The 27,191-nt window shown below is 37.0% G+C and overlaps 4 protein-coding genes across 11 annotated transcripts; 1 reads left to right on the forward strand and 3 right to left on the reverse strand.

Annotated features, from left to right (window-relative positions):
- The first annotated feature begins 1,493 nt into the window (after window positions 1–1,493).
- Window positions 1,494–7,630, forward strand: LOC133688750 (CRC domain-containing protein TSO1-like). Of its 2 annotated transcripts, XM_062108353.1 has the most exons (12): window positions 1,494–1,742; window positions 2,696–2,850; window positions 2,945–3,494; window positions 3,614–3,664; window positions 4,378–4,986; window positions 5,105–5,172; window positions 5,269–5,452; window positions 5,531–5,629; window positions 5,734–5,800; window positions 6,136–6,301; window positions 6,396–7,137; window positions 7,230–7,630. In XM_062108353.1, the coding sequence occupies exons 1-11, from the start codon at window positions 1,647–1,649 to the stop codon at window positions 7,111–7,113; spliced, it is 2,763 nt and encodes a 920-aa protein (XP_061964337.1). In that variant the 5' UTR covers window positions 1,494–1,646; the 3' UTR covers window positions 7,114–7,137; window positions 7,230–7,630. The 2 variants fall into 2 exon arrangements, with proteins under 2 accessions (XP_061964337.1, XP_061964338.1); XM_062108354.1 differs by lacking the exon at window positions 3,614–3,664.
- A 661-nt stretch (window positions 7,631–8,291) lies between these two features.
- On the reverse strand, window positions 8,292–13,154 carry LOC133688563 (uncharacterized). Of its 5 annotated transcripts, none has more exons than XM_062108076.1 (10): window positions 13,027–13,154; window positions 12,291–12,390; window positions 12,081–12,195; window positions 11,066–11,102; window positions 10,828–10,897; window positions 10,517–10,621; window positions 9,560–9,710; window positions 9,350–9,432; window positions 8,840–8,933; window positions 8,292–8,736 (listed from the first exon to the last, which is right to left on the reverse strand). In XM_062108076.1, exons 2-10 carry the CDS (start codon window positions 12,319–12,321, stop codon window positions 8,649–8,651), a joined length of 774 nt encoding a protein of 257 aa, XP_061964060.1. In that variant the 5' UTR covers window positions 12,322–12,390; window positions 13,027–13,154; the 3' UTR covers window positions 8,292–8,648. The 5 variants fall into 5 exon arrangements, with proteins under 5 accessions (XP_061964060.1, XP_061964064.1, XP_061964063.1 ...); XM_062108080.1 differs by lacking the exon at window positions 13,027–13,154 and adding an exon at window positions 12,899–13,016; XM_062108079.1 differs by lacking the exon at window positions 13,027–13,154 and adding an exon at window positions 12,869–13,016.
- A 3,415-nt stretch (window positions 13,155–16,569) lies between these two features.
- On the reverse strand, window positions 16,570–17,496 carry LOC133688284 (U-box domain-containing protein 10-like). Its single transcript, XM_062107717.1, has one exon. The coding sequence runs from the start codon at window positions 17,494–17,496 to the stop codon at window positions 16,570–16,572; it is 927 nt and encodes a 308-aa protein (XP_061963701.1).
- Window positions 17,497–19,541: 2,045 nt separating this feature from the next.
- Window positions 19,542–26,881, reverse strand: LOC133688446 (peptidyl-prolyl cis-trans isomerase CYP95-like). 3 transcript variants are annotated; one of them, XM_062107929.1, is made up of 15 exons: window positions 26,736–26,881; window positions 26,099–26,227; window positions 25,934–25,988; window positions 25,608–25,696; window positions 25,437–25,486; window positions 25,296–25,320; window positions 24,276–24,314; window positions 23,211–23,328; window positions 22,969–23,096; window positions 22,454–22,766; window positions 22,122–22,234; window positions 21,561–21,771; window positions 20,567–21,472; window positions 20,364–20,432; window positions 19,542–20,156 (listed from the first exon to the last, which is right to left on the reverse strand). In XM_062107929.1, the coding sequence occupies exons 8-15, from the start codon at window positions 23,282–23,284 to the stop codon at window positions 19,835–19,837; spliced, it is 2,136 nt and encodes a 711-aa protein (XP_061963913.1). In that variant the 5' UTR covers window positions 23,285–23,328; window positions 24,276–24,314; window positions 25,296–25,320; window positions 25,437–25,486; window positions 25,608–25,696; window positions 25,934–25,988; window positions 26,099–26,227; window positions 26,736–26,881; the 3' UTR covers window positions 19,542–19,834. The 3 variants fall into 3 exon arrangements, with proteins under 3 accessions (XP_061963913.1, XP_061963912.1, XP_061963914.1); XM_062107928.1 differs by lacking the exon at window positions 25,437–25,486; XM_062107930.1 differs by lacking the exons at window positions 24,276–24,314; window positions 25,296–25,320; window positions 25,437–25,486; ... (2 more) ...; window positions 26,099–26,227; window positions 26,736–26,881 and adding an exon at window positions 23,551–23,663.
- Between the last annotated feature and the right edge of the window lie 310 nt (window positions 26,882–27,191).

Below are 27,191 nucleotides of genomic sequence, written 5' to 3' on the forward strand. Positions count from 1 at the left end.
TTTGTCAATTCAATCCTTAACAAAACTCAGTTTTTTCTCTGTCAATCCATTCGTGTTTATTCAAAAACTAAATATTTATTCTCACCAAGAAGTTGTACCACACTCTCCCATGTTACGAAACGAGCAAAACACACAAGTGAAAAAAATAAAATATGTACAAATATAAAAGTTACTATAAGAACCAATTTCAATCATTTACAAACTCGAAAATATATACGCAAGTTCCTTTCTACTTACCCACTTAACTTGCATTGCCTGCGATGCATTGCATGCTACCCAAGCCTACATATAAAAAAAATAGAGTGAAAGGCTGTGTTTGTTTTTTGAAAAGTGATTTATAGGAAATCACTTTTCAAACTTTCTTGTGTTTGTTTGCCATTAGAAAAGTTGGTCGGCGAAAAACACTTTTTAGTTAAAGGAAAATTTGGCTTAGTTTACAGGAAAATATTTTCCTGTAAAATTTGGGCGAAAAATACTTTCCGGAAGTTGTAAAAAAATTAGAAATGTCATATTATTTGCTGATTATATCAAATTTTGTCCTCAAATTTTTGATTGCTATATATATATATATATATATATATATATATATATATTTGTTTTGAATATTTATTTTTCAATTTCATCTCTTAAAATTTATTTTTTATATTAACTTTGATACTCATTTTTATAATTGTTATTTGTTTTTCCCTTATCATTTTTTTATTCAAAATTTTTATCTATCAAATTTGATCATCATTCTTTTGATTGTTACTTATTTTATTTAAAATAATTTATGAAATGTTAATTATTATTATTTTAATTTTTTTATCTTTCATTTTTTTTATTTTTTAGATTTGATCTTTGTTATTTTGATTATTATTTATTTTATTTGAGATAATTTATGAAATTATATTTTTTTTTCAGTTTTATTCTCATTCAAATTTTTATTGTAAGATTTTTTTCTCATTATTTTAATAAACTTGAGAAAAATAAAATATTAATAAGTTATTTTCTAGCTCATTTTCCATGACATAGCCAAACATTGAAAATTGTTTTCCAACTTATTTTCCATTATATTATCAAATATTAAAAAATAATTTACTTTCTTGAAATTTCTTTTCTAAAATTTATTTTTAAAAAAAAATTAATTTTCAGCCCGCAAACAAACAAACAAACAACAAAAATTACAATATAAAACTATCAATAAGTTCCGGCACAATTTAAGACACGTGTCCCTTTCTTCCGACTATTTCTCCCCCCACGTAAGAAACTGTGGAAAACTGCCACCGACTTTCCAAACTGCCGTAACTCCAAGTACCTGAGAGAAGGAGACGGTCCCCTACTTATCAAATCGGGCTTTATTGCCTTTTCAGTATAATACAAATGGAGCCCGTTAAGAACAAGCCCAAAACAAGTGAGGCCCAAAAAGGCATGTGAAAAAACTTCCCGCTCTGTTTTTAAAAAGCCGCGTCAATAGGCTACGTCTCTTTTCTATTTTTCTTTTTATCTTTACTTCCCCCCCCAAAATAACATCAAAATTAAAAATAGGAAAAAAGTAAATACAATTTTTTTTCTACTCTTAGTTTCACCCTGAAAGGAGCAGATTAAAAAAAAAACTAAAATGCAGCAATTGATTTCCAGGGTTATCAAAATTAGGGTTTCATTTCATGGATTCTCCTAAAACCACCACCACCACCACCACAACAACCACCATTTCCGCCACTGCCACCACCGTCAGTTTATCAGATTCTCCCCCAGTTCAAGTAACTTCATTTCTTAATTAATTCACTCCATTTTTGAGTTTTTTGCCTAATTGTGTTTATGCTTGCTGGTTTCTTACAATACAGTGTGACCATCTTAGGGTTTTTTTTAAAAAAAATTCTGTAGGAATTTTGTTTGGTTTAATTGCGTTTGTGTTTCTTAAGGATCTCGTTGTGATTTGTTTTAGTTCAATTTTGTGACATGGCTTAAAATTAGGGCTGCTTTTGTTTATTTTTTTAGCAATCTGTTGCTTCGTTGTTTTTAATGATTTTTAAGGGTGTTTCTTTTTCCTGCTGGTGAAGATATGTGGTTAGCTTGGAAAAAATGATTCCATTCGAGTAATCCATGATCGTAGTTGAAGATATTTAGTTAATCTGAATTGTAGACTCTGTGATGAGGATTTTGTGTTGTTGTATTAGGCTTTGAAGTCGCATTGGTGGGTTATTGGCTTAAGGATGGAGCAATGTATTGAATTATGTGTTTTTTGCAAACATGTTTTCGTTTCTGAACTAAGGCATTTAGTATTGTTCAAGCATATGGGGATGTATGGAACCTGTGTAGAGATTATGGTTCCTTGATGTATCAGGTGTCAATAAAAACCAGTCAAAGAGAAAATACATCCGAAGGCTGTAATTATTAGCATTACTTGTATTGTTTTTGCTGTGTGGTGTGTAAATGAGTTGAAATTCCCTTTGGAACCACAATTGGTGGAAAGTGTATGATTTTGATTTTCTCCTGTTCTATTTTAATAACTATACCCTTCAAGTCGTGGGTGAGTGATTGGTATCTGTTAGTTTTATTTTTGCTTTAATATCGTTAGATGTGCTGTTGCGTTATGAAAATGGAGGGTTCTCCAGAAAGTTTCTTGTGCATGTTATCAAGAATCGTGAATGTTCCCAATTGGAAAAAGGGAAAGTTGTGGATATCCTGAGTACTTTGCTTCCTCTGTTTCCAGGAATCCCCATTTTCTAATTACATAAGCAATCTATCGCCTATTAAGCCTGTCAACACTGCACATGTAGCACATGGACTCCTAGGAATCAATTCTCCTCCACTTGTCTTCAAGTCACCACATACAGCATCAGACCGTCAAATAAATCTCCTGCGAAGGTTTGAGATCCTAGATTTCACTGTTCTTACAGTTTTAAAGGGCTTGAATTAAGGTATGAAGACTGTTTACGTGACTAGTTTTTTGCTTTCCCAGGTTTCAATATCCTCAGATATCTGGGGCAGAAACATCTAAGATTGACGATGGAAGCAAGAAATCTGTTGATGGTCCGGAGGATATGGGGAAATCTAGCATCTGTTTGACTAGCAGTCTGATTGTTGATGCCCAAACAAGCGACAATGTCAATAACTCTGAACAAGACCAACCTGGCAGCTCCTCAGGCTGTGTTGATGAGTACTTATCTGATCCTGTGGATGCAGATTGTGCAGACTCTGTTAATTTGGTAAACCCAAACGTGAAAAAATCTGATGATGCACTTCAGTCATCAGAAAGTAATTTAACCAACTTGAAAATAGTAGAATCTGATGACATAAATGATAAGGGGACGAAAGGGGAGGTGTCTCAGGCCAGGCCTGAGCAAGATGGAGAGGATCCTAAGGAGCAGCCAACATCTGAAAATAAGATGGAAAAGATTAAAGAGGAAGGAAGCCTTGCCAAACAACCATCTCATGTTTGCCCAAATTTTGGGTCTGACTTGCTTGTAGACCATGCTTCTAGGCAACAATGCTACACTTCAGGGGCTCAGGTAATAACAGCGTTCATTTTCTTTTGTGAAACTAGGAATAGAAGTGTGAACCCTGTTGTGAAAAGACGAGAATGTTTGCCTTGTAATGTTACTTTTTCACTCAACTACTTCCTTTTCAGGTTGCTCATCCACATGAACCTATTCAACTCATAACATATAATGGTTCGGAGGTATAAAAAGTTTTATCTTAAATTCATCTTCCAAGTTTATTTCCAAAGAGCAGAGAGGCTGATAGACCATGCATATTTCAAATGAGATTTTTTTTTTCATTTCATTGGTCAGTTAAATTCATAGCCACTAAGAATTTATAATGAAAAATTGTTATCAGTAGCGGGCTTTATTTTGGTTGTGCTTCCTAATCACGATTTTAGGAACTGCACTTTTTCCTAATTAGGAAGTTCTGATGAATCATGTTCTACTCCAATGGGCCTCACCCGTTTAATAGGAATAAAGTTAAATTCATGGAGCTTGCCATTGTCTAACATTTGAGAAGTGATAACTATGGATGTGCATGCTAGAAAAGGCTGATAAGGGAAAATTGTGGTGATTCTTCTTGTGTTTTTGAAGTGTACATGGAAGAAAAACTTTTCTACCGATAATCTATCTCATTCAAGGTTTTGGATTTGCTGTGCTATTCTTCTCCTCATGCGAGTCCATATGATGGCTTTTCTATGGATATCTTAATCTATTCTTGCATGATAAAAACAAGCCCCCTATGCGCACTCTCATGGTTTATGTAATTTGGGTCATGCCACTTTAAGTGCAAATCATTTGCGCACTTTCACATATCATCATGAAACTAGTAGTCCTCATAATTTCTTTTGCAATCAAAATTTAGTAGGATTTTCTTTCTTGAGCAGTGTAATTGCAATTTAAAATGTAGGTCAGTCAGCTCCAACGTGGCATGAGTAGACGCTGCCTTCAGTTTGAACAAGCTCAACAGGAAACTACAAAGGATGGTACCTATTCTCCAAATCCAGCAATCAATTTATTTGGTTCAATATCACCTGCTTCCAGTACAGAATTGGAGATTTTGGATTCATCTCAGGTGGAGCTAACTATCTCTTCCCACAAGGAGCAAACTATGAGTGCTATGTTTTCCGCTAATATAAGTGGAAAGTGTCCCGTGGCTGTTTCCAAGCCTTCAGGTATTGGCTTGCATCTCAATAGCATTGTCAACACTTTGCCAATGGGAAGCGGTGCATCAGGACCTATCATGAGCCACCATTTAGTGGAGAACAAAATTAGTTGCTCCAAACTATCAAATTTAGTTGAGAGAGTCTCATTAACTGCGGGAGATGGGGTGCTCCAAACTAAGGCTTCACTTGCTACAAGCTCTACCACTTCTGAGTCTTTTCACAACATGGAATCTTTCAATAACTTGCAGCCACCAGAGCATCAGGTAACCCCACACAATAAGAGGAGATTTAGTTCAGAGCACGCTGGCAATTTTGAGGAGTCCAGCCCATCAAGCCCCAAGAAGAAAAGGCATGTTTATGTGATAATTTTCATCATCAACTTGTGTTCCCTCTCTCTCTCTATGCGCACGCGCGTGTAGTTTGTTCTCCGAACTAAGTTGCACCACTGAACTTCTTATGATCTCCAGGAAGAAAGCATCAAGCACTGATGGTGATGGTTGCAAACGTTGCAACTGTAGGAAGACTAAATGTTTGAAACTGTAAGTGATTTCAAGTTGTCTTGGTAGTCATGTTCACATATGTGTAATTTATTTAAATTATTATTTCTTTTTAACTTTCTCCTCCTATTTGGCCAGATACTGTGATTGTTTTGCAGCCGGAATCTACTGTGCTGCAATTTGTGCTTGCCAGGGATGCCTTAACAGGCCTGAATATGAAGATACTGTTCTTGAAACACGACAACAAATTGAATCACGTAATCCACTTGCTTTCGCTCCAAAGATTGTACAGCATGTGACTGAGTTTCAAGCAATCGATGTGGTACCAAACCATCTTTTTTGGTTTTTTAGCAATTTCTTTTTGACTGGGAATTTGGTGATCATGTTTGCATTTTCACAGGAAGATGTAGACCTGTTTACACCGTACTCAGGGAGGCATAAGACAGGATGCAATTGCAAAAGGTCAATGTGTGTGAAAAAGTATTGTGAATGCTATCAGGTGCAGTATTTTGTCAATATCTGAATTTGTCATCACCTTTGTCACAATTATCCATTTCTCAATATTTCTAACTTTTCTATCTTTTCATGTTTAAACTTTAAAAGGCTAATGTCGGATGCTCCAATGCTTGTCGATGTGAAGGGTGCAGAAATATCCACGGTAGGAAAGAAGGTGAGGAATTATGCAGAAATTAAATTTTGCCTCATTTCTTTAGCTGCCATCGTTTATCATAAATTATGATAGGATTTTGCCCAATTTGGAGTATTTGTGGTTTGAATTCAAAAAATAGTTGAAAATTCAAGTCTCAGCCTTTGTAGATTCTCCTCCCAGCTTTATAAGGGATTAAATCTAATGACAACATAACATCTGGAAAGTTATACAAATTCTTTTGTTATTTTGGCTAAAGATATTTTGTGTCACAGAATGTTTGGATGCACCAAAAATAGAAGTGAAAATCACTATTCTATTGGTGGAATGATGGCTGATTTTTGTTTATATATTTACAGAATATGCTATGACTCAAGAAATAGCAAGCAACAGAGCTAATGAAGAAAGTTTAGAAGGCATGGCTGATGAGAAATTGGAAATGGTTGCAAACAATAAATTTTTACATGCTGAGCTATACGATCTGCGCAGCCTCACACCACCAACACCATCATTTGAGTACTTAAGGTACTATTTCCTTGATGAAGATGCATTTGTTCTGGAGAGGTTAGAATCTTTTATTCCAGGTTGTTTTAATAGCTAATTGTTCCTTTTTTCTTAGCCATGAAAAGGATGCACCAAAATCCCGACTCCTTCCTGGTAGGTATGTCTTGTCGTCTGAGTCTGATTTTTCTATGCTGCCATCTTATGCAAAATCCGTAAGTTCTCCGAGCAATTCACACGGCAACGACATGCTTCCAAAAACAAGTAAAACCCTGGACATAGCTTCCCACGGTCAGGAACTAGATTATAACATTACTGAAATAACGGGCCAATTCTCACCACAATTTGATGAACTTGCCGATTTCTCTGATCATACTCCACTGCCAAATCCTTCCTCAATCATGATGGCTTCTTCGGCTTCGTCTAAAACGCAGGACAAGGCAAATGTTTCACAACCTCAGGTGTATCCTGGAAGTGCTTGTCTCTCATCTGGCAGTTCTCTTCGTTGGCACAGTTCACCAATTACCCCAATGACTCGGTTAGGTGAGACAAAAAATCATGCACAGGACTCTGATTGTGGGCTTTATGACATTCTGGAAGATGACACACCCGAAATATTAAAGGATTCTTCTGCCCCTATCACATCTGTTAAAGCAAGCTCTCCTAATAAAAAGCGAGTTTCTCCGCCTCACAGTCACATTCGAGAGTTCCAATCGAGCTCTTCAGCAGGCTTGAAAAGCGGGCGCGGGCGCAAGTTCATTTTGAAATCTGTGCCTTCTTTCCCGCCCCTCACTCCTTGTCTTGATTCCAAAGATTGCACCCAACAGAAATACTAGAAATATAGACATTTGCCACTTTAGGTGAGTTTTATTCATGTTTCTTGCCATTTGCAAAAACGTTATTGATAAATATTCTTATCCTTGATTGACCAATGTGCTCCTTTGTATTGCAGTGGTGTTGGATATAATTCATTCCAGGAAAGTACATATGCAGCTGTGGTCTGAGGTTTTGATTTTGGGCCAGGTTCGGATAAGGACCTGGTATGGTTCTCAATTGATACTTGATTGTCACAATCTTGCTTAAGTAGGTATTTCGAGTGACTCCATGTTCGGAATATACGTGACTCATGCTAGAGATGTGGCCAGGCATCATCATATGCAGTTATTTTTTTGCTCCGCTCCTTTTCCATCTCCAATTCGTATCTCTCTGTTATGCAATTAGATGTGTCTATTGTCGATTGGATTTCATTAATGGTTGGTGGATAGTACTAAAGGTTGCCCATGTTGATCAGTGAAAAAACAAAATTTCCATTCTCTTAACCCTAAGTCGTATGAGTTCACAATGATTTTCTAATTTCCAATCTTATCAAGTCATTTTTTGACTGCTTCCTGCTCTCTACGTGGTAAAAATCTTCACAGCATCATTAGACGGCAGAATAGTTTTGAACTTGGCCTCTGGTTTTGCTACAAAAACCTAATTTTGGATGATCGATTGATTAACTTGCATGCTTGCACAGAGTTGCATACATGCATAGCCTAGTCAGAGTTTTTATCTGTCCGTGCAAGGTGGATTCGTGAGCCTTTGTGCTCTATCAAGCTTGCCATGGCAATTTACTAAAGCCCAATGCATGGGGCTTGATGCAGGGCCAGTTATTGTCTAGATGTCAATTCCTGATTCCCTTTGAAACCCAAAACTTAATAGTGAGCCTCTATTCCGAGCTGCCCTCGCTATGTCATGCTTGCCTCAGCCCATATATATAAATATATATATGTTTATATTTGGGCCTCGAGAGCTTGGGCTGGCTTTTAGCCGTGCTTTGCTCAAAGACGGCTTTAGGAAAACTGGAAAAACATTATTAGTCAGATTGTGTTGAATTGTTAGTCGTTTATTGAACATTTGATTAAGAAACTCTCTGGCCTTGACATTATAAATGCTTCTTGATATGATCGAAACAATACATCAGGAAAGAGTGAGAAGCCAGCTAGCCCTTATTTTGTACCTGAAATCCATCTAATGCTGGTAACCTCACAGATACATTATTCTCAGTCAAATAGCTCATAAAATTTCCTGGATTCAGAGCATGAAAGAATCATCCATGCCCCCCTTTCCAACTCTCTAGATGCAAACGAGAAAAAACCCAATAATACTAAAAAAAACCCATGCTAGCCATCAGAATATCATAGGAAGCCCAAACAAAAAAGAAAATCAACAGATAAAAAGAGTTTTTTTAAGAAAATGACATCTGGGAATAATGAATCAAACCATGAGCTATACCATAAACCCCACACCATGCATATATTCTGGAATGCCTTTCCTATCCATTATACATTCTTCTGTAACCCTGTGTACCCTTGCTCCTTGACAGTTCCTTTTAAGACCGTGGCCCTTCGAGACCTATCCTCGTGGTTAGCCAATTACAAACTTCATCCATCTCTTCAGGGATTGTGTAATGGCCAAGCCTGCATGGAAGTAGAGCATTATTATTATTATTATTATTAGTGCCAGTAACAAAATGTTTATATAGTTGGGTATGCTATAATGCCTAGTGGGAGATAGATATACCCATTATAGCTTCTAAATGTAAGATTTCGGAATCCAGCTGAACTTAATGCTTGTGCTGATTTCTCTCCATGTTTATGTGCAACCACATCATCACCTGCGACCAGAAAGTTAGATATGAACTTACTATAGCTCAGTAAATGCGGCTTACACCACTATGCTATAAAAGACCAATCAGCAGTTAAAAAGCCTAGAGAACAGCGAGTTCACTTCTTTGGAACTGCATACAATATTATCTTGTTTGTCCATTTCAAGTATTCTTAGAGTATAAGAAAATTTAGCTTCATGTAAATGGTATACTATGATTTATTGTTACAAATTGTTTGCAAGTCATACGCATTTCTGAAACAAGCACATTTTTTTACAGTACATGCAAATATGATGTTCTACCAAAGTTATTAGAAATGCAGATAGCAAAATTTGTTCTTGTCTTTCTATCTGCTTCCCAATGAAGATATCCTTATTGAAAATGAATGCAGTCAAACCCGTGGCCCGTGGGATGAAGGCCAATACCTGAGCCATGGCAGAGCAAGATGGGCAAGGATGCTGCACGTCTTGCAGCTTCATCTGATCTTTCCATCCGGTTCCTCAAGGTCCTGCAAGACAAGAAATAGTTTTCTGAATAGATTGCTTAACCAACACCTGTATTTCATGTTTTATCATGTGTCTAATCATGGTTAGGGTGTTTATGTCTGTTCACACATCAGAACTCTGAAACCAAACCTTGAACATGGAAGCCAGCCACTTAGACCAACAATTGCACTTAAGTTGACTGGGTACATGTTTCCATTCCCATATTGCCCTAAAATGTGGCATGTGGCAGAGTAGAGGGCGGTTGCAGCTCCCATACTGAAGCCACCTACACCAAGTTTGACTGAAAAACAATGATAAAAACACTGGTTACTTACTGAGCTACTTGAAGGTGCAGTATTCAACATTGACATGCTAAAAAAAGTGCGCAGTTAAGAAGAAGCAGGCATATCAATATGGACATCCATATTTCCAAGCAATTTAAGAAAACACGCTTCCATTTAGCCAACTTCTCATGCCTCGGTCGAAGTAGTGTGTCCATAGCTTATCAAATCTGACTAGAAATAGAACTAAACAAGTGGAGCACATTTCAAAATGCATCTGACAGCCTTTTCCTGGTGATGCATGGCAAATCCACATGCAAACAGGACCAATAAACCAAAAACTTCATGGATGCACGATGAAGTTTATTGCGTGAGAAGAATATTTGCAGATTGAGATATCACGATGATCATATAAGGAAAACAGTGAGGTCTTTTGCTTAAATCTCAAAGCACACTCAGATAACAAAATTGAAGACAACCCCCCCCCCCCCCCCCCAAAAAAAAAGAAAAAGAAAAAAAAACAACAGCAAACAAATGAATAAATAAATAAATCACTAGGGTTTTAAAAAGTTCATAGAAATGAGACTGTCAATGTAAGAAAGATTGGTAAGCTTCTTAGCTCTCCTAAGGACACGTAGACAGCCAAAGTAGAGAGCAACAGTGGAGGAGTTTGCAGCATATTCTCAAGTATACCCTTTAGTTCAAGCTTTGTATTGGAGAAATACATTAATACCATTTTGATCTACTGAAGCCTCTCTAAGTTTACGACCATGAATAGCCCTCAAGTCCAGGACAGGCGGCTAAATGGTACTGAAAAGCTACTTACTATCAGCAGGCTCAGTCGATAAAAGATTTGCAACATGCGCTGCTGAAGCATCTAGCCCCTCCAAATCATCAGGGGCATCTTCCGAAATATCCCCAACATCAGACCCTGAAATGAGATACATAAGCTATTCAGACCATCTTCTCTACTGGCACTATAGCTAAAGACATGAATGAGGACTTTCATTTTGACAGGATACATAAAAACAGTTGCAGGTTAGTTTCATGCAAGGTTAGCTCAAGACAAGTAATAGAGCTTGCAGCCATTTAAATTTTGTGAACTGGACAAAAAGAAATCCACAAAGTAGTTCTTACAAGCAGTGCATGGAAATCCACCAAATATTGCTACTGGCCTGGTTGGAGCAGTTGGGCATATCCATTTAATCTGCCACGTCAAATTCAAACAGAACCATATGATTAAGTTATTTTCGTCTGCTAAAACTATATTTTTCTGAACATGGAAGAATTAAGGCATACAGTGATGCATGATGCATGTTGCATGTGTGCAAGAAGAAGCTGTGTAGCAACTTATAATAATAATAATTATACTTACATTTGGAAGGGGAAGGGTTTCCAAGAGCTGGGACCAGCTGCAAAACAAAGCACAAAAGGGGGAAATTCATTCAGTCACCGTAAGGTACTCTCCAAACTCCCTCGACAACACATCAAAATCCAATTGCAAAGGGGTCATTACAGCTCTTCAAGAAGTTTGAAGGCATCTTATTATAACTTGGGAAATACCTTCCAACATCTGGGGACCACCCTCAAAGTTGAGCACCGGGCCTCAGCAATAATGGTAATAGTATACATCATATTATATGACATTATCAATCTCATACTTGATTTTCCCTAAACATATTCTAAAAAATGGACAATTAAATATTAACATTAGTAATATAATTTCTCAGTCAATTGAAAGGACAAGCTAGTGCAGGAGTGGTCCCCTATTCTAAGCCTTGGCATATCCACGTATGGCTTTGAGCTTAGATCAATGGAGGAGATGGAAGAAAAGGACACCTAATCGTGTTTAAACAATTCATGCACAATTTCCCTCTCCAACAAATCAATCATGATAAGAATCTTGTGGAAAAGGACACAAAGTTCAAGAAGTTAAACAAATGCCAAAAATCTCCAGCAGAACAGGACAAGATATTGACATTCCATAACTCTCCCTCTCCCTCTCCCTCTCCCTCTCTGGTTTTGTAGGAGGAAAACAAGTCCATTCTCATATAGGGCATATGCTCAAGATAAAGAGAATAGAATTTCACCAGGTGTTGTTCATAAAGCAGGATCACACTTAGTGATAGTGATAGATGCTATGAAAAAAACTGGTGGTCCTAATCCTGATAGCTGCCATTCCATGCACATTCAAATAATCCACAATTCAGACAATAGACAATTATCTAAGTTGCTTCTGATAAGAAACAATCAACTTCCAATTGCATCAAGAAACCAACATGAAAAGTGAGTTCTTCAGCTAAAAAAGTTTCATATGGAAACCAATAAGAGAAAGAAAAAATTAACAGCGATAAAAGCACCAGTTCGCGGAATAAAGCTAGCATTATCACCTTGAGCCCTTATCACCAAGGCCATGCAGCCAAACTATAGTGGCCTGGTGCTTTCCTTTAGGCCTCACCACATGGGTCCTTCCAAACTCAAATGTTCTTGAAGTATGCCTACTGCCTGAAATGTTGAAATTGATGAGTTCAAAAAATAACTAAAGGCCACACGACCCTCTCACACACAAACCATAAAAAAGAATGGCAACAAAGACTAACCAGATCCTGCAGCGGAGGTATTGTAGCTCATTATATTACACCAAACAAACTTAAACTGAGCAGGATTTTTTATGAATGTTCAAGCTGAGCTCTTGAGTTCCTGCGATGAATAAAATCAAAATTGACCACACCTCTATTTATAACCATATAAGAGGGTGAAGATGGAATATAACCCACTAATCCACATCAACACCTCTTACTTGCACCAGTTATACACTGCCTCAAAACTTCCACAAAGAAACAACCAGAAAGTGAAAGGCACCCCAGAAAAGAAGAAAAAGAAAGTGACAAGAAATATAATATATATATATAAAAAGCAGCAGCCTTTCATGAACAACGAATCCACACAGATCAAATTAGCACATAGATGCAGAAAATGAGCTAACAAAGACTTCAAGGTAGCAATGCAAAGACATCAAGAATCTATTCTTTGTGGACAGTGGACAACTAAAGCATTTCAACTATAGCAACCCAGGAATATATACAAACATAACCACAAATAGCAAATATTTCCCTTATTATTTCAAGAAAACAAAACGAACCCATCTTTTTCAATTTTTTAAGTGCTTAATGGATACCCATTAGCATTCAAATCTTGAAGTTGAAACCTTCAACTTAGTTTCACCGTGAACTTGCTTGTTACATGTCTGTCTATGAAGATCTGAATTAAAAAAGAAAAAACAATAATAATATTGAATATGGAAATGTGGGGTTTAAGCTTTTCAATGGCACCAACCTGTGTTAGGAATAAAACCCTTAAAAGCATAAGGCCTTTTTCAAATTTCACTTTCCTCTTTCTCTCTTACAACCTTTGTTTTGTTTGCTTTGTTCACATTGACGGTGGAACCCCCAAAGCACATATGCGTCCAAAATATCAATGGTCTCATGGTTTTCTTGCAACCACTACTTCTATGACCAAATTGCCCCTCTAGCATATCTACACGTCCATTCCACTGCAATCTTTTTTTGGACAATAATCCTCTAGATCAGGAAGCAAGCTTCTCAGAATGAAGATTTTATGTTTAAAACCAAGGTGCTAGTAAGAGATTTTAATTAATTTAGCATATAAGCAATTTTATGCGCAAAATATTGATTAAGATATTAATTAATCGGTTTCATCAAATCATCTAATTTAAGATTAGATTAATTGGATCTAAATTTTAACATAATTTATGATCAAATCAAGTTTTTTTATAATACAATTAAACTTATATATATCAATTAGATTATGAAAATCTATTAATTAATAAAGTCAAGTTTAAACTCAAATTAAACAAGAATAATATTTAATCGAGATTATTAATTTATTAAGATTATACTTATATTTTTTAATGCACATACATATATATATATATATCATGAAAGACAGGATATTTCGTGTAAAAAAAATCATGATAAACCATAGCCATCGGGAAATATCAAGATTGCATGATTGAATTATTTATGATTGTGCATGATTTTTTTTAGTGCCACCGTTTTTTCGACTTGGTAAAGTTGTATTTCTCACCATGCGACTGATTTATCAGGGCAACACCATGCCCCACCAAGAACACGTAAGAATAAGCCAAGGTAAGAAGATGAAATTGACTTGAAAAAACATGTAAACCTCTTAAAATAAAGAAACTAATTAAATCCTATCACAAAATAAAATAATGGATATTTGTGTATGGTAGAGAATTTATGTATTCTAGTCCATATTTTCTTGTAAAATCAAGGGTGTTTTTTAACCCCTTTTTATTTATCAAAAAAAATTATATATTTTTATTGAAGTTTTAATAAATATTATATTTACATTGCTTATTAAAAACAATTGAGTCAATGACTCATTTTTTAGATAAATTTATAATGGTTTTAGCTTTTTCTTTTTTTCATTGTAAAAAATTTGAATTATTTTACAATATTACGTTGGTTTTTTTGTATGTTTTAGATTATTTTGATGTACTAATCTTAAAAATAATTTTTAAAAAATAAAAAAATATTATTTTGATATAAAAATATTTTAAAAAGCAACCACAACTAGATTCTCAAACAATATTTTATATCTAAAGTTTAAACTATTTAAAAGATTTTTTTTTTTTTAATTTAAACTTGAAATGAAAGCAACGATATACAAAAGTAAAATGGGTACCAACTTTTGAGCTGTTTTCCAATCAAATCACTATGCCATCCCCAAAAATAAAAAAAAAATAAAAAAAAAGGAGCATCCTTTAATATCCTTTTCCTTTCGAACACGAGTGATGATGGGTCAGTCAGGCCTCAGCTGGATCTCATCACGTTAGGGAAGTAGAAGTATGTACGTGAGATTTCTATTTGCCAAGGATGTCTGGTCTGCCATGGTGGAATTCCTTTGGCTCCCACCAATTTTTATTTTTTTTTATTTATTATTATTATTATTTTTTAATTTTAAAAAGCTGATGCCCTCTAATATTCAGTATCCCCACTCTCATAGTCTCATGCAATCAGCAAATCTCATGTCATTAACCTCAGCAAAAAGAAAATGTCATCTGAGAGATAAAATGCAACAAAAGGGAAGAAGATTGTGTTCCCATTTTACATGTCAAGCTGCCGGGAGATACCACTTTTATACAGTGATGATGTTGCGTCAATGACGTGTTTATAGTTATAAAACTCGATCGGTTGGGATTAAGTTTCATTTTAAATTAGATTTTTTTATTAAAATAATACTATTTTATTTTTAAAAAACAAAAAAGATGATTAATACAAATATTAAATATATATTCAGCACGAAATGTAGGATGTTTTTTAAAAATATTTTTTAAACATTAATATATCAAAATTATATAAAAGTACTTAAAAATATATTAATTTAATATCTTTTAAAGAGAAAAAACAATTTAAAAAACAGATTATAATACAAAAACAAGTCTCATTAGAATCTTTTTAGGTAGGGAGAGGGAATCAAACTTTTTAAGATGTCTAACTCTTTTCACGCCCCACAACTGGCTAGAAGGAGAATAACTGGCATACAAGCAAAATCCTTTGGCTTTGGTTACAATTCTAAGATATTGTTTTTGTTTTGGTGGTTGGAAAGTATTTTTGTAAAAATTTAAAATATATTTTGTAAAAATTAATTTATTTTTCAGTGTTTTTATATTGTTTCGATGTGTTGATATAAAAAATAAATTAAAAAAATATATTACTTTAATGTATTTTAAAAAAACAATAAAAAAATAAAAAAAAAATGACTGCAACGAGAATATCAAACATGCTTAAAGCAGATTTTCTTTTGCTCAAAAGTCTTCAAGTTTCTATTCATTGATGTGCAGACAAAAAACTAGAGGCTGATGCCATCTCCTTTGGCTCGATTAGGAGTGAAGTATCTTGCATAGTAATCCAAATAACAGTGCTTATAGCTGACAGTCCTGATGTTAATCATGTTTAATATTTTTTTTATTTAATAAAGAAGTATTCTCGAATCTGTTCTTACAGTATGATTATTATTTTTTTATAAAGATATACCTTTTTATATTAATTTAGTACAAATCTTAATTCAATAACTTCTTGATTTCGAGATTTGAACATAAAAATCAATATAAAATCATGTATATTGGCGGGGTTTTGGAGAGATGAAGGTGGAAGTTGACTGGTGCAAATTGTATGGATTTTCTTATGATTGCAGGATTGTGCGAGCCCTTTAAGTTGTTGATATATAATAATTATGATATGAAATGAAAGCCCAAAAAAATTATGAAATTTATTTGCCCAATGGTCTCAAGAAGTGTCCGTTGGGCAAATATCCTTGTTTATTTTAATCCTAGTCCACGCCGGCCCCCTACTAATGCTCATGGCATCACGTTCAAGAACATAAAAGAGAGGGAAAATCTCGAGTGATTCCTGCCTTTTCCTGGTCATGATGATGAGCACTTGAAGGCCTAGGGCTAGAGGAGGTTCCTCTGATATTGTCGAGAAAAAACCAGTACCGTTTTACCAGGAAAAGGAAACAGAGGACAACAAGAATATTAGGCTGTCTGTGGTGGACACCTTCATCCTTGATCCTGTTAAAAAAATGTACAGACTCGTGAAACCAAGCCCTTTGATTTCATCCAGTTATGCAGGCCACACGAGAGCAATTCAGTCATTCATCAATGGAAAACGAATTGACTTTCTTGAGCTGTTGATCGTTTTATTATCACCATAGCTATGACTATGATCGTTGGATTACTATGCAATCAATGGCTATACAGGCATTCTGATGCTGGATATTTCAAGATTATTGGTAAATAAATTGTCAAATAAAGAAGATTATTATTCAACGGCCTCATTGATACCATGGGAGAAACAGGGAGTTCCCATCAGTGTAAGGATCAAGGTTAGCATCCACCATCTTCTTCAGTAGCTGATTTGCCTTCTCGCGTGCCTTTGATGATCCTCTCACTGAAATATCAGCCAGGACAGACGAGAACTCTGGCAGCCTGAAAGCATCTCTAACGCAACCTTCACTTTCGTCGAAAAGTCGAAGAAGAATCTCCGCTGCGCCTTCCTTGCTCAGCATGCACCTCCCTCTTAGAACATTTAACATAGAACTCACGATCTGGTCAGTTCTTATTAAGGCATTCAATCCTTCATTGAACCGAGCTAGGTGACCTAGAACAGCAAGAGAAGTCCCAGCCAAATCCTCGCCATCTGTGCTCTCCACTACTCCAATGAGCACTTGGACTGCTCCTGAACGGACAGCCACTGTACAATTCCCATGAAACTGCACAAGCTCAGCCAAGGAACTAAGGAGATGGTGAGAGGCAGGACAACGAGGTCCTGAAATAGCACCAACCAGCACCTGGACAGTACCTGCCACCCCAAACTTGGCCTTGTTTTTGTCTAGCATCGCTAAGCTGCAAATCAAAGAGCAAACTAACCGGTCGATTTCAGGGGAACTTGTTGAGAGAATTATTGAATTGAGATGATGAATGGTTTCCATATCTGCAAGATTCCACTTTAGATCAGGGTTCAGGGAGAGGTTGAAAAGAATGGATAACGCTAGGATTCTGATGATAGAAGAGGAGATTTTGGTCAGGGTAAGAAGGGTAGATACGACACCGTCTGTTTGTGCAAGCAAGCTCCTGTTCTGGGGACTGACCTTGGTAAGGGAAGCTAGGGTTTGCAGAGCTTTCCGCTGAGCATCAACGGAGTCTGATTGAACATCAGCAAGGCATTCAGTAATGGTTTCACGCAGCCTGGTTGCTGACATGGTTTTACTAGTCTTCCAAGAGGCAGCAGCAATTTCAAAGTTCACACAGCTGATATGCTCAACATAACTATATAATCATGAGGCAAGTGATCAAGTCAGAATAATAGAAATTTCCAATGTCTAATGGCATTGGAAAAATCTCCATTTGTTGTATTATCAGTTCTGCAATTTAGCAGCATTGTTTCGACAATCCCATAGCTTACATCACAAAATAATTATTTTCTTACCTTGGACACCAGTGGTCGTACCGCTAAAAGCATCCATTGATATGGACAAACACAAGAAAACAGGCTAATCATATTTTTACAGTAACAACAAATGGCTGGGAGGATTTCAAAAGCTAAAAATGGTTTCCTATTGAACGAACAAGAAGAGTAAGCACAAGTTAGATGGCAAATATGATGTAGATGGAAGCACAAAAACAAAGAAGACAGCAATAAAAAAGACAGAGTTTGACACAAAGGATTAGCGCACCAGGAATCCTAATTCGTAATATTATTTCTAAAAATTAAGTCCGATGTGTTCTGTCTCTAGAAGATTTACAACTCTTTAATTTGGTCAGAAACCAACCTTAACAAGAAAAGAAAATCAGAATCCTTAAACAAAAAGAAAATCTTTTAATACCTCGGTGATTTTAATCCAAAATATATTTCTACATTTGCATCGAAGATCACGCAGAGCACAATCGACAATCCTTGAAATTGGAGCACTGGCGAACAGAAAAGGATCAGCGCAGAAACCATGAAAACAGTTGGTTCCAAGCTCACCTAGTAAGCCTACCAAACTGAAAAGACCATCCTATCACAACCTTTTCTCTTGTAATTCAACCTGTTTTTCATTGCGTCACAAGGTCAAGGTATTTGCTTCCCATGGCCCAAGGACTTGCTAGTCACCAGTCCTTAATGTGCCTCTCTTGTCCAAAACAATCCAGAGAACCAAAGATTTGGGTTTTGAAATGAATGCATGTACAGACCATCACATCTCCTAGTAGATGAAAATGTGGACTAGATGGTTTCCCGATCTATGATTTGCGTGGCAACTGCCATGCTTCAAGAACTCTTTCAGTGGCTACTAGATGAAATCCACCCTGATTAACTGGTTGTCTTATTGCAGACGTGTTTTTTTCCTTGGACTACTGATGTTGCGGCTAGGTTTGGAATTCAAGGGGACTAGTTTTCTCTTCAAAAACTGGTCAATGCCTAGGATTACACGAGCCACCCAAGAAAATATCATCGGATTCTGAACCCTTTTTGGTGGTGATATCAAGTTGACAAGGAAGGAGGTGCCTTATCATGAAAAACATGATGAATCTGACCTCGCCAAGGTTTTCAAGAACGTTAAAGATGCAGATTTGCAAAAATAATGGACTGGTTGTCGACAGTTTCTACGAGCTTGACCCAGTTCATGCTGATCATTATAGAAACGTTGTGGAAGAAAGGCATGGCATGCAGGACCAGTTTCACTATGCAACAGAAACGTAGATGATAAAGCTGAAGGGAAGGCAAGCCTCTATTGATGAACACGAGTTTTTGAGATGGCTTAATTCAAAGAAACCCAATTCAGCTGGTTTTGCATGCTTTGGAGGTACAGGTGAACTGGAGTTCTCGCAAGTAATGGAGATTGCAATAGGGCTTTAAGCTTCTGGCCTGCATTTTAACCGGGTTGCAAGGACAGCCGAAAGTAGCCGGGAAGAGGTTGTCTGGGATGCAGTTGAAAATTATTTACATAAAAAATAATTTCATCAGGGCAATTCTATATAGGAAAGATGGTGACAGATACTGAGAAATGGTACCTACGTTAAAGGTGTTCATGAGCAGACTTCACCACCAAAATGATTGTTGATGAAAAGAAAAAGACTAAATGACAGCAGTCACAAGTTGCATCACAGCCCATGCTCGTTCAGGCACCACAATACTCCACAAGAACAGATGCATCTTGAATACGCAAAAATTCCAGCTTCGGAAACAAAGTCTCCAACCCAAGGCACAAATTATCTCCCACCTCCACCTCTACCCAACTTTCAGCAAGTAAACACAAGGAAAGAGTAAGGACAACCAGCAGCAGCTTGATTCTAGGTTCCTCATAAGATAAATTATTACTCTATATCCTTGCAACACGCCAAAGATAAATCTAAACCACGCTACGAAAATTATATGTGACTACATTATCTGCCCCGGTGAAAATAAAAATAAAAAAACATCAATTTAGGTCCAGTTGGAAGGGGAGGGAAAAAACAAGACCCTAGTTCATCGTCAAACACAGATTCTCAAAATGAAGGATGCATAGCTCAAGCTTGTCCTGACCAAGGATATCATCAACATCAAGTCTTTCACCCAGTTCACCTTTGACTAGAGTCGGGAGAACCATCATCATACGACACCAGACCCTTCTTCCCACCGGGACTCCTTGATGATGACCTTGATCTGTCTTTGCTGAGTCGCTTTGGCGACTGGGAATCCAATGAAGATCGTGATTTTGATGGACTCCGGCTGCTAGACGGCGACCTCTGCCTTGCAACTCGTGGAGACAGACGAGACTTGGACACATCAACTGGGGAACGACTGCGAACAGGGCTGCCACTGCGGCTATAATGACGATTACGATAACGAGGGCTGCGTGATACAGATGGGCTTCGTGTACGGCTTCTCCTCCCTCTATATCTGCTAACAGTGTCAGAGAGAAATTAAGATAGCAAGACAGAAAAATGCACAAGTATAAATAAAGTACTTCCAGAACTAAGTTCTTTGGAATCATCCCATTAAACATGAGGAAGGCACTTCCAACTTCCATGTAAACTGTATTTCCAGCATCACTATACAATCCAATAAGAAATGAAATTAGCCAAAAAAACAAAGTAGATCACAGACCTTGGTGGAGTTCTTCCTCTTGGTGGACTTCTAAAACGCCTAGGAGAATACCTTCGGTAACTGGAATATCTAGAAACATATCATAAAAGTGAGAATTGTCATTTCAGAAAATACATCATGTAGTTGAACAGGATAGCTCACAAGATTTAAACAAATCAGACAGAAGGTGAGCAGAAATCAAAGGATGTTGGCTTGCCAGGTACCTATCACGCCCGCTATAACGGAAGGATCTCACAGGAGAACGCTTTGGAGAGGGAGTTCTGTATCTCCGAGCATAAGCATATCGTTGACTGAAACCTCTTCCCCTCCTGATGCGCTTGGGAGACCCATCCGGGGAAACACTTCTTGACAAACTTCTTCGATCAGGAAACCTTGCCCTACGTGTGCTAGGGCTCCTTGAGTAGCTGCGACGATTATTCCTGCTTGGTGCCCTAATTGGACTCCTGCTAACACTTCTCCTTGAAGGAGCCCTACCAGAGCTTCTACTAATGCTTCTCCGAGAAGATCTAACCGGGCTTCTGCTGACGCTCCTCCTGGAAGATCTAACCGGGCTTCTGCTGATGCTCCTCCTGGAAGATCGAACCGGGCTTCTGCTGACACTCCTCCTGGAAGATCGAACCGGGCTTCTGCTTATGCTTCTCCGAGATCTAACTGGGCTTCTGCTAATGCTTCTCCGGGAAGATCGAACCAGGCTTCTGCTTATGCTCCTCCTAGAATCTCTTAAAGGACTTCTGCTAATTGACTTTTTCAATGATCGAGACAGAGATCTCACTGGGCTCCTGCTTTGGCTTCTTCGAGGCAGTGCTCTCACAGGGCTCCTGCTAAAACTTCTTGGAGACCGAGATCTCACCGGGCTCGTGCTTATGCTTCTAGCCTTCTTTGCCCTCACAGGACTTCTGCTGAAACTTCTAGCTGGGCTCTGGCTGCTGCCACTTCTAACAGGACTCCTGCTGATACTCCTCTGTGAGACACGAGGATGGCTTCTACTAGCACTGCGACTCCTGCTTGCGCTTCTCTTTGGACTAACATCTGGGCTCTTGCTCAGGCTCCTCCTGGGACTAATACTCATACTCTTACTCGTGGTCCTCTTGGGACTCATGCTTTGGCTCCTGCTCATCAACTTACAATAAAATACAGACCTGGAAGAATCTGAAAGCATAAAGAATAACTGAGGTGTGACAAGAATGGAAAGTAGACCTGGATTTTCCTGGGTGATCATCTCTGATATCGGGTTCTCTATCTTCGCTTCCATAGGATTTCGCATCTGCCCCCATGCCATTACTTCGTCGAGATCCATTTTCCTTGGGGAATTCACCATCTTCCTTTTCAAGTATATCAGGTTCCTCCCTCTTTTTACAAGGAAGGGAGGGAACTTCTTCCTCCAAAACCACAGGAGACTGATCCTCAGCTGCACAACATTACACAAAGCAAGTAGTCCAATATTTGTTAAATGCAGAATACATGACCATCACAGGAGAATGGCCATGATGCCAAACTTAAACAGAATACAAATGAAGGCAGCAATTCAAGAGAAAACAAAGTTTCACTCCACTTCCAACATTGTTAGCATCAGATATACAAGCATCAAATTAATAGCTAATTTTAAAAAGAACCAGTACAGTCAATATGCAGATAACACATACACAACATGCATCAAAATAAAGAAGCAAGAGAAATCAAATGAACTTTTCCGAACATTCTGCAGTGATTTTGGAGCTGTGCAAAAAACTTGGATAGAATCACTTCAAGATGCAGTACCAGTTTTCTGAGAAGGGTCTCTACGCTTCCTCTCTTTTGCTTGAGCATTAAGAGCATCGTCATCAGAGCTGGTTTCACTCTCACTCTCACCATCTGTGAGACTATCTGATGATCTAAGAGACGAAAGAATGTGAGGTTATTAAAAACCAAAGATCAACTTATTTCTTTCTGGCAGAGGCGGGAAGAGGGGTAATCAAAGCAGTTTGGAATCATTCCTCATTAATGGCAGAAATCTTGAATCTAATAAGTTAACTCCCATAAAAACATTAAATTAACATTGACACAGATTTCTTTCGATGGGTTAGGTTAAGAAATCATGGCAATGCAGCTACCTTCTTGTTCTACGTTTGGATCGCTTGTCACGTCTCTTTCGCCTCTTCTCACGTCTCTTGTCTCGTTTTTTTCCACGTCTACGTTTGTCTCGTTTAGAAGTTCTCTTTCTCTTCTTGCGCCTATCTTCACTTGAAGAACTGATGTCAGATGATGAGGACAAAAGGGAGTCAGAATCACTATCAGATTCCGTTGATTCCATATCAGAATCAGATGAACTCTCCGAGTCGGACAGGTAGTTTCTCCTCCTCCTCTTTCTGTCTCTAGAAGATTTCTTGTGCTTTTCCACTTTCAGTTTATTTACTTTCTTTTTGTCTGCAGAAAAAATGACATTGAAAGTAAAACTTGTGAAAAAACAGTCGCACATCATGTTAAATAAAATGGATAACACAGAAAGAGCAGGAAACAAGAAAGAAAGTATTCCTTAGACACTCATCAGATCTCTAAAAACCAAATAAAACAGGCCCAGCAACAAAGTCACGCATATTGTCACACATGTTGACTATAGATTTCTTACCCTCTATAAATTCACCACAGTTGATTATTTTCACTGTTACAGTGGGTCTCCCTTCTTCATCACCCACATCTTCAATATTCTTCAGTACTTTATCTCCTTGCACAAGCTTCCCAAAGACTACATACTTCCTGTCATATAAAATCCACAAGCACTGTAAATCATAGAAGTTATGACATATCAAACAGGGAGTGAAAATAAGGGTATCAACTTCGAAGAATTGACATGCTTCCTAAGTAACAAACCTGTCAAGATGATGATTTGCCCTGAAGGTAATAATAAATTGAGAGCCTAAAGCATCACGATCGGCAATTGACATGGACAGAAGACCCGGTTCATCATGTTTTAGCTTTGGAGACTCGTCTGCAATAGCGCCACAAAAACCACTTGTTACCACATTGAAATGAGTATTACTTTAACTTGCTGCATGAATGTAGCAACTCAGAAAATCAAGATAAAATTATAATGCAAGTCCCATAGACAATGCAAGACTGGTAGATCCCAGGCTGCTAAATGGCACTGGGGACCAAACATGAATGCGGTGAAATTATTGCACCAAGTGCAAAGCAGAATCTGAGTTCTCACATTTCAGCACTCTAAACAAACATCAAACTGCTTCGGTCATTGTTATAGGAAGTTAGGAACAATAAACTGGGGTTGAGTGTATGATATGTCCAAAAACAAAATTCAGCCTGCAAAATAACAGTGCCAGCTTTAATATTTGCACTATTTCATTAGAATTGTTTCTAAGAGGGGGTGTTATCCTTAAGAGACAGAGAAGCAAAGCATAGTTTTGCTATCCAAAACAAATCTTCAAATTCATACCCTTCATTGCCTCTAAAATAAGACACAAAGAAAAACCAAAAATTTCAAAGTTGTAGGCACAAAGATATATGATAAGCTAGCATAAAAAAAGTGCCTATAAAACGCGATTCAGAAACATTTGGACCTTGGGGGCAAGCAGTTCATACATTTTAAGACATGCCATTTGACATTCAGTATACCCCCATTGAGGACACCTTTAACCTATAGTTAAAAGATCAATGATACTGCCACTCCATAATTTATAATGACACTCCAGTCAGTAGCACAATTACAAGTTTAAATGACTTTGTTGAGCTGAGTGATATTATAACAAAATGGATTGGCATTATCAACACCCCTTGTTAAAGTGTATGCACAAATGATAATTTCATTTCTATTGGCATGATGCCTATAATACACAATTTCTCAATTGTATACTCACAAAATTTATAACATTAACCTCACAACAGGAATCAACATGAACATAAGATTTCAAGTATTCTCACCTGGAAAGTTGTCCCCATATATGCTCTCTCCAAAGGTCCCTGCATGAGAGGAAAACAAAATAGTTAAGAATTTGAAGAGCAAAAACATTTCAGGATGTTCTATCCCCTTAAAATCTAAACTCATGTTTCATTCTGATTGCTTGTTTATCTTGCATAAAAGCTTAAACACGTTAATTATAAGAGAACTTTGATTTCAGACAATGTATTAGGGGCAAATCATAGGAATTATGTTATAGACCATAGTATCATCCCTTGGCCAAAACTTAATGTCTTACAATTGGTAATCACTACAACAAACAAGATTTTACATCTTTAAATCTATAAAATATTATAAATTTCAGAAAAAATTCTATCAATCTACCCTTATACTTTGGACCTACCCTTCAAACTACCCTCTAAACTATCAATTGCATCCATGATACATCTAGGGCATGGTGGAAATATCCATACAGTCTTCGATTAGAGAAGTTTATTAAATTCTACCATCCCAGTCTCAGTTCCAACAGAGACGTGGAAATGGAGATTTGAGTTTTTGAGATAGAAAGGATTTTTATCCAAGAATAAAACAGAACCTGACAGAAACCCATTTAGATTAAACAATCAAGTGGCTAAAGAAAAACTTTCTCACCCAATGCATGTGGCAGAGCCCCTTTATTAAAGGCAACTAAACCTATTAATTATCAGGGAAGAAGCACGTACAGGACACAAAACCAAGTTTAACAGATTTCACTAGCAAAAGTTCATCATTGCGATTTTATGGCGGTTCAAGTGTAAAATAGATGCAATTAAAAGTTCCATGATTAATTGGAGATTAGCTTCTAAGTATAAGGGCAAATTGGTTGATTTTCCCTAGATTTGAAGGGAAAAAAATAAGGGGTAGCAGAAATTCTATAATAAGATGAATAGCTTAAGAATTGTTAAAACAATTAAGGTTATAATTTCAAATTCATGCATCATGAAAAATCATAAACTGCATGCAACAAAAAAAAAAGATTAATGGCCTGAAAAGGAATTACATACCATCTCGTTTCAAAATATCACCGCCCTGCAAGATTAACACAAGATCTTAGTCCACCAATTAGCAAAACTATTTTTACAAAATGGGGTGGGCATGGTGAAGCATAGTAAAATTTTGAGGATGGACAACTCAGTAAGTACAACCTTAAAACTACATCACAAGAAATGCAGTCGTGACCATCAGCCCTGTAATCCTACAGCATAAACAAGGGTAACTGACTAAAAGATGGACCACCTCTAGGCCATGTTCAAACAAGAAAACTAATCAAACCTATGTAAGAAAAACCTAGATGTACACTAGAGAGACCAACAAACCTGAGCCATGGAACCTTTAATGATGCGATGGAAAAAGGATCCCTTGTAGTGCAATGGTCTTTGAGATTTAGGACCAATTCCTTTTTCCCCTGGGTGTAAAGATTGAAAACATCAGAAAAGCAACAAACGAATACAAAATTGAATTTCTAAAATCTACTGAACCAACCTTCAAATACAAACTAAAAACCACAATAGCTGAAAAGAAGGTATTCCCATCCAGATCAAGATGAAAAACCATCAATTGAGGATAAATAAATGATACACGAGACAGCACTACCATCACAAGACAAGTCATTACAAAGACTACTATAGCATGTAACTATTACCTGTACACAGAGCACGGAAATTTTCTACAGTCTTGGGAGCAATATCCAAGAAAAGCTGCAGAACAAAAAATCATGGACAAATTAATAAAAATGCAAGAACAACACTCAACGTACAGGTATTTCATCATCCATCCTACAAGGTTGAAACTTGAAACATGATGATACCTCAAAAACCATTCTCTCCTTAGGATCGCCATCAATACACACGTCCATAAAAACCAATGGGTTCTTCTTCGCCATCTTCTTCTCCATAACTTGCTAGTATCACAAACTCAAGCCACCATAACCAATAACCTGATACCCAAGTAACACATTACCATCTTTACAAAAAAACATTGAGTTAAGCCCACATCGACCGTTCCAGTAGATCTAGAGTCAATTTGAACAATAAACAAAACCCGCCAGAAATTCATCATCCTGGAACCAAAACAGCAGCTCCATTCTCTACAACCTTAACTAATTTACAGCAAAAAAAAATCTCAACAAAGCAAGTACTCGTGCAAAACTCTAATTAGCCAAAAAAAAAACCTTAAACCCTAGCTAGATGCCCGCAAATTAGGAGTGGAAAAAAAAAGACAATACCTAAAAAAAAATCATATCTAAGAAATCACTAATTATAAAATCTACCAAAAAAACAACAAAAATTAAATAAAAAAAATCACGGCTCAAAATTTGACAGGGCGTGTTAGATCAGACAAGGGAATTAGAAGATGGAGTAAAAAAACAAGGGGAATAAATATAAAAATCATAATAAAAATAAATAGAGAGAAATGAAAACGAAAGCTAGGGTTTTATTTTTTACCTGAGAGACGCAGCAGGGCCACAGAAACAGTGAGTGTGAAGAGATGAGATTATAAAAACAAGAGCGAGGAGCTGCTACTAAACAAGGAGAGACTAGCTCCTTCTAATTACTTGCTAAATTACATTGTTACCCTCGGGGTTTATAGAGTTTCGTGTCTTAAATGGCGCTTGCTTGTGAGTGTGAAGAGATGAGATTATAAAAACAAGAGCGAGGAGCTGCTACTAAACAAGGAGAGACTAGCTCCTTCTAATTACTTGCTAAATTACATTGTTACCCTCGGGGTTTATAGAGTTTCGTGTCTTAAATGGCGCTTGCTTTTTACAATGACGGATTTGTCCCCGACCAAGTGGGTGATGTCTCTGCTCGTTTTTTATATAAATAGGTTTTAACCATAGAGTTAAGGTAACTGAGCATAATTATTACACTAAAAAAAAAAATATTCCGATTCCACGAAGA

This window comes from Populus nigra, chromosome 3, assembly GCF_951802175.1.
Source record: "Populus nigra chromosome 3, ddPopNigr1.1, whole genome shotgun sequence".
NCBI classification, from domain to species: Eukaryota; Viridiplantae; Streptophyta; class Magnoliopsida; order Malpighiales; family Salicaceae; genus Populus; species Populus nigra.